This window comes from Scardinius erythrophthalmus (assembly GCF_964197995.2).
Source record: "Scardinius erythrophthalmus genome assembly, chromosome: 3".
In the NCBI taxonomy this organism is placed as follows: Eukaryota; Metazoa; Chordata; class Actinopteri; order Cypriniformes; family Leuciscidae; genus Scardinius; species Scardinius erythrophthalmus.
The window spans coordinates 1,218,092-1,225,000 of record NC_138223.1 but is presented as its reverse complement, the minus strand read 5'-3'; the positions used below and the strand labels follow the sequence as shown (position 1 = coordinate 1,225,000).

General features: G+C 40.3%; 1 protein-coding gene across 2 annotated transcripts in view; it reads right to left on the bottom strand.

The window, feature by feature from the left end:
* The window catches only part of mrpl39 (mitochondrial ribosomal protein L39), a 9,858-nt gene extending 4,632 nt beyond the window's left edge, over positions 1–5,226 (bottom strand). The window contains exons 1-5 of one of the 2 annotated variants that reach the window (XM_081361843.1): positions 4,863–5,226; positions 3,961–4,167; positions 2,261–2,400; positions 1,498–1,597; positions 557–624 (exon numbers count right to left, since the gene is read on the bottom strand). In XM_081361843.1, the coding sequence (XP_081217969.1) occupies positions 557–624; positions 1,498–1,597; positions 2,261–2,400; positions 3,961–4,167; positions 4,863–4,899 (552 nt within the window). In that variant the 5' untranslated portion in view covers positions 4,900–5,226. Of the gene's footprint in view, positions 1–556; positions 625–1,497; positions 1,598–2,260; positions 2,401–3,960; positions 4,191–4,862 lie in introns of both variants that reach the window. The other variant, XM_081361844.1, reaches the window with a different exon arrangement.
* Positions 5,227–6,909: the final 1,683 nt, after the last annotated feature.

Here is a 6,909-nt window from a genome sequence, read left to right as displayed (position 1 = left end):
TTATACACAGAACACACACATACATTATGTAAACTTTTTATTTTTTAGATGCGATTAATGGTTTCCCAGCCCTAATGAACACGAGCTTCTGTTCTTCACTCGGAGAGAGCGCTCCCGGTCGTCTGCCTAACCCTAACACACAACACACTCTCCAGCGCGGTGGGGCCGGGTGGGTTCAACGCAAAAATCTGTGTGGGATCTGCAACCCAATACACACATCAGACACGTGAGCGGAGGAATGCTGTCGGCCCGCTCGCACACACACACACTCGCACACACGCGGCATTTTTAAGAACACAATAAGGCACATTTAAGGGATGAAATGATTGACTGCAGGGATGCTTTAAATAAATGTAAATGTGCAGCTTGAATGCAATGCAGTTCACGCAGTATAAAAGCATCAGCCAGATGCATGAATGTAAATATGAAAATAAGCAATACATTTTTTTTAAGCATTTTAACACACATTTCTAAATAATCAAAGCACATAAAACAAGGAGGATTTCAGATGCATGTTAATAACTGCTGATGTCAGATATTAATAACCAGTTCTGACCTCTGAAGGAGTCCAGGAGTCCAGACGCGAGTCCAGAACCAGATCACAACAGAACGCACCGGCGGTCACTGCAAACACAACCGGTGAACATCGTCTCAGTATCACTGCTGACACACACACGGGTCTCTGGGTTCGACACGCGTGTGTGTTCTGTTCAATGACACGTGAGATTAATGCTTGATATACAGTATTCAGGATACTCCTGAAAGAGTCATTCTGTACTGTAATGTCAATGTGTCATGCAGTCTCACATAGATCTAGTCTATATTCTCGAATTATATCTTACTTTATAACTATCATAACAGTGTAATTTGAGTTTATCTGTCGACGTGATGCCGGTTAATCTCAGATCTGGTTCAAACATCCACATCTCTATGATCAGATGATCTTTCTGAACCCATGTTTTCTCACCGCTGGCATTTCGGTTGTTTATTTTGTCATGCACTGCGATACTGAGTTTTTGCGAAATTTACATGTTTCCATTGAGCGTATTTTCAATTCGCAATTTCAATTTGCGCAATTAGAAGGGTGATGGAAGCGTGGCTAATGACACCTTAAAATAAAGTGTGACCGTATTTGATCATTTTTGTACTTTTTTTTTTTCCACAAAAATGCCAAGCCTACAAAAAATTGCTAATAAATCTCTGGTTATGCTATATATTAATGCCAAATATTGGACTCAATCTTTTAATCAAGTTGTTTTCGTTATTTCTGGCACTGATTGACCGTAGGCCTCACTGATCTGACCTGATGATCCGGCAAGCTTGTGTGTGAACTTTATTTCACTCAGAAAACTGAGGAACTCAAATCAGTGTTCAATCAGATCAAAAACTGTGCTAACTGACAAAAAGATGGAATCCAATATTTGGTGCTAATGGAGCATAATGAGAGATTTACAAGCGCACATTAGGAGAAGGAAGTGTTAACAGGATCAGTCCTACCTGGCACTTCAGGAAGCTTCAGCAGCTCGACGCTAAACTCGTCTTTAAACGCTCCGTCGAGCACATGACCCAGGAGAGACGCACAGGAGCGCCAGTACGCCTGACACACACACACACACACACACACACACACACACACACACACACACACACATCATTATGCCTCAGTGATAGATGCTTTAGAATCATTAATGTGTCGATTATGGTGAAAACACTTTACAATAAGGTCTCAATATTTAATGCATTAACTATCATTTATAATTTGCCATTGTGCACAACCAAAAATGTATAGTTTACTATTGTCTACTGATTTCTTGTCAGTATCCACATTATGTTTAGCATGGGAGCATAACTTGAATGTACAAGGCTTCCAGATATTTAAGCTGTACAAAAATAACTTCATTGCAAAATGATATTTGTCATTATAATTTTTTAATCATTGTTTTTAAAAAGCATGTTCCTGGTAATCTTGAATGAGAATAAGTTCCTCTTGCAGCATCTCTTCTCTTCTCTGATGACGAGGGCGGGGCTATAACCTGTCACTCACATGACATCAGCCAATAGCAAACCACAGCCATCCAATCAATTCCCCACAGACACAATCAAGCCCCGCCCACATTTATTCATGTTCCAGAATCGTTTCGCTCGGATATACGACACAATAGAGGAGAAAAGACGAGTGTAACTTCACTTACGTGATGAGTTTGACGAATTTAACCTTATTCTGTAACACACAGTCATTACAGCAGACACAAACACTGACCTGATTGACTATCTGAGGGTCTTCATCTTTAAAGGTGAGGAGGGTGAGGTCACAGGAGCGGGTCAAAGGTCGATGCATGTGCCACGGTTCTCCGTCCACCAGAGCCAGAACCGAACTCTTCACATGCCACTCCGTCAGATCTGACAAACAGGAGAGAGTGAAAACACCACGGGACGCTCGGGTCGGTTTGTGCACGCCGTTTACTTGATGTTTTATTTATATGTTTTCACAGATCACTGATCATTTACTACACAGTGAACGCCATGAGGCTTCAGGTTTGTAAGGACAGGGGACTTCTGCATGAAAAAAGGCAATCGCAATATATGTTACTCGGCATATTGCAAAATGTTTAAAATTGCAATAATATTGGAGACGCTGGTGATTCCCACTAGAGATCGACCGATAATCGGTTAACCGATATTTAAGCAACTAAATAATATTGGTTTAAAATTGCAATAATATTGGAGTGATTCCAACTAGAGATCGACTGATAATCGGTTTACCGATATTTTCCCGAAATTTAAGCAACCAAATAATATTGGTTTAAAATTGCAATAATATGTTGATTTTAATTAGAGATCAACCGATAATCGGTTTTACTGATATTTTTCCCAATATTTGTGCAACCAAATAATATTGGTTTAAAATTGCAATAATATTGGAGTGATTCCCTCTAGAGATCGACTGATAATCGGTTTACCGATATTTTCCCGATATTTAAGCAACCAAATAATATTGGTTTAAAATTGCAATAATATGTTGATTTTAATTAGAGATCAACCGATAACCGGTTTTACTGATATTTTTCCCAATATTTGTGCAACCAAATAATATTGGTTTAAAATTGCAATAATATTGGAGTGATTCCCTCTAGAGATCGACCGATAATCGGTTTACCGATATTTTCCCGATATTTAAGCATCCAAATAATATTGGTTTAAAATTGCAATAATATCAGAGACACTGGTGATTCGCACTAGAGATCGACTGATAATCGGTTTACCAATATTTTTCCCAATATTTAAGCAACCAAATAATATTGGTTTAAAATTGTAATAATATGTTGATTTTAATTAGAGATCGACCGATAATCGGTTTACCGATATTTTCCCAATATTTAAGCAACCAAATAATATTGGTTTAAAATGGCAGTGATATTGGAGTTGCAGGTAATTCCAACTAGAGATCGACTGATAATCGGTTTACCAACATTTTCCCATAATCGGGTATTGATTTTGTAATATCGGATTCACCGATGAATGGCGCCATCTTTTGTGCGTTTTGAGAATTGCGCCCAAGGTCACCATTAAAGCGCTGCATCTGAGGAGAGGCGAGTCAACAACAGTGTTCAAAGCTAAAATATCTTGCCCTAATTAATTAATAAACATTATTTAACATACCAGCCATTAATGCAGAAATGAGATATGCAGTGTTGTTGTTATAATTATCAAAAACAGAAATAAACAATAAATAAATATCGCTTCTATATATCAGTTATCAGGCAGATAAACATGCAAATAATTGATATCGGTTATAAAACATAAATATGTGTCGATCTCCTGACACACTCACAGCGTGTCATAATTCTCAAAAACAGAAATAAAGCAATAAATAAATATCGGTTATCGGGCCCACAAGCGTGCATTTAACTGTTATCGGCTATAAAGGACGGGTGTGTGTGGATCTCTAGCGACACTCACGGCGCGTGCAGCTGTGTGGCGTGGACTGGCCCCGGTTCATGACGAGCAGCGCCCCCTGTAGGCCGGGCCCCCGCAGGGTCACCTCGATCTTCTCTGTGCGCGGATACAGAGACCGCTGACGCTTCTGCTCCTCCGAGAACTGAGCGCTGCGACGACTGCGCAGATCCGCAGACGAGAGACGCACCGCCGCCGCGCTCGACGCCAGCCCTGCAACACATTCATTCATTATACTGGACGAGAGAGAGAGAGAGAGAGAGAGAGACAGAGAGAGAGAGAGAGAGAGAGTGAGAGAGAGAGAGACAGAGAGAGACAGAGAGAGACATAGCCTATATATATATATACACACATTACTGTAAGTAATGTAATAAAATATTATACTAAATTATACACTATATTTCGGTAACACTTTACAATAAGGCTCATTAGTTAACTATCTTAGTTAATATGAACTAAGGATGAACAATACTTCTACAGCGTTTATTAATCTTAGTTAATATTAATTTCGACATTTACTAATACATTATTAAAATCAAAGGTTGTATTTGTTAACATTAGTTAATGCATTGTGAACTAACATGATCAAACAATGAACAGCTGGGTTTTTATTAACTAATATTAACAAAGATTAATAAATAAATACTGTAACAAATGTATTGCTCATTATTAGTTCATGTTAGTTAATACATTATCTAATGAACCTTATTGTGAAGTGTTTCCAGAATTGCAATAGCATAATAATCTACATTGAAATGAGTAGTCATAAAATTAGATACTCCGTTAAATGAGAAGTTGAGAGTTAGTTGTAGTTTTATTTGCCAGACATCATCATCATCATCATCATCATCAGTGTGTGTGAAGGTCAGTAGTTTGATCATCAGTGTGTTTCATCATGATCGACTTACGGCGCTGAAGAATCTGACAGACTGTTCGAGAAGCCATGAGCGGTCACACACACACTTCCTTCGCTATATGAACTGATAAAATATAAACTATACAGAAATGATTTCAATAAACCTGATGACTGTCTAAAGCCAGCGACATGCTTGTACAGTTTCCGGCTGCAGGTGCAGCGATAATAACAGTCCGTGCGAACCGAGGAAACCGGCGTTTAAGGTTCCGCTTTGAGTGACTGATGTCAACAAGCTACAGTTTTCAATTACAATGTATTATTAAGTATTATCAAATGAACTATATACATATATGTAGAATATGTAAGGGTTCATGCCCGACGAGGTGTCCATTGTCAGGTATTAATGGACGGCGCGCATTGGACGGTTGCCTCTGCCGAAGTCCATTAATACCTGACAAATGGACACCTCGAAGGGCATTAACCCGCTTATACCATGGTCACTTGCCAAATAACACATTTTTAAAACATTAGTTTATATTTTAATTAGTTTTACAATCGAAATCTAAAGTTTGTACAAACAATAACTTGGTTTCCCTGGTTACGCCTGACGGTTTATTTACTATCACTTTTTAATGGACACCCTACAGCCAATCAGAATCGAGTATTCACCCAGACCATGGTATAAAATATATTATATAATATACCATTCATTTGTTTCAGAAATAATTGCAGCTTTATGTAGGCTAATTTTTGCCTTCTGAATAACATGTAATTAAGAAATGTGATTTTAAATCTTGACAGTTTTGTAGTCCTAAAACTCCCTCAGAGATTTCCTATGAGTAATTTATGAATTGTTAAACACATTGTTAAACACAAACATAATAAATCCTTATAATATATATCAAAAAACATTAAAAAAATAAAAGCAATATAATTACTTACAAGTATTGAATATCAAAATATATAAAAGCAAATTTAACAAATCAAATTGAATTTAAGGGGTATTTATATTGTAGCCTAATATATAAGTTGCATTTCCAGCACAGAATGTCTAATAAGAGGAGAACTTCCACTCTCAGTAAACGTCCGGCTTCTGAACTGGTTGCAGTTCCACTCTGGCTCCACATGAGGGCGCTCACAGGACGAGTGCAGTTCCACTCTGGCTCCACATGAGGGCGCTCACAGGACGAGTGCAGTTCCACTCTGGCTCCACATGAGGGCGCTCACAGGACGAGTGCAGTTCCACTCTGGCTCCACATGAGGGCGCTCACAGGACGAGTGCAGTTCCACTCTGGCTCCACATGAGGGCGCTCACAGGACGAGTGCAGTTCCACTCTGGCTCCACATGAGGGCGCTCACAGGACGAGTGCAGTTCCACTCTGGCTCCACATGAGGGCGCTCACAGGACGAGTGCAGTTCCACTCTGGCTCCACTTGAGGGTGCTCACAGGACGAGTGCAGTTCCACTCTGGCTCCACATGAGGGCGCTCACAGGACGAGTGCAGTTCCACTCTGGCTCCACATGAGGGCGCTCACAGGACGAGTGCAGTTCCACTCTGGCTCCACATGAGGGCGCTCAAAGGACTAGTGCAGTTCCACTCTGGCTCCACATGAGGGCGCTCACAGGACGAGTGCAGTTCCACTCTGGCTCCACATGAGGGCGCTCACAGGACGAGTGCAGTTCCACTCTGGCTCCACATGAGGGCGCTCACAGGACGAGTGCAGTTCCACTCTGGCTCCACATGAGGGCGCTCAAAGGACTAGTGCAGTTCCACTCTGGCTCCACATGAGGGCGCTCACAGGACGAGTGCAGTTCCACTCTGGCTCCACATGAGGGCGTTCACAGTACGAGTGCAGTTCCACTCTGGCTCCACATGAGGGCGCTCACAGGACGAGTGCAGAATGAATGGAGGTCTATGGCGCTATACCCCTCAAAATCCACTTTTCTCAGGATATAATGTTTTGTCTAGTAATTTGAATGTTGTATTCGAAAGGAGATGCAAAGAAATTATACATTGCTGGGTGTTAGATTTTTTAGAGTCACTTATTTTCTTTTAAAGTCTTTTAAAGTGTCAATGACGTCATACACATCCTACGACC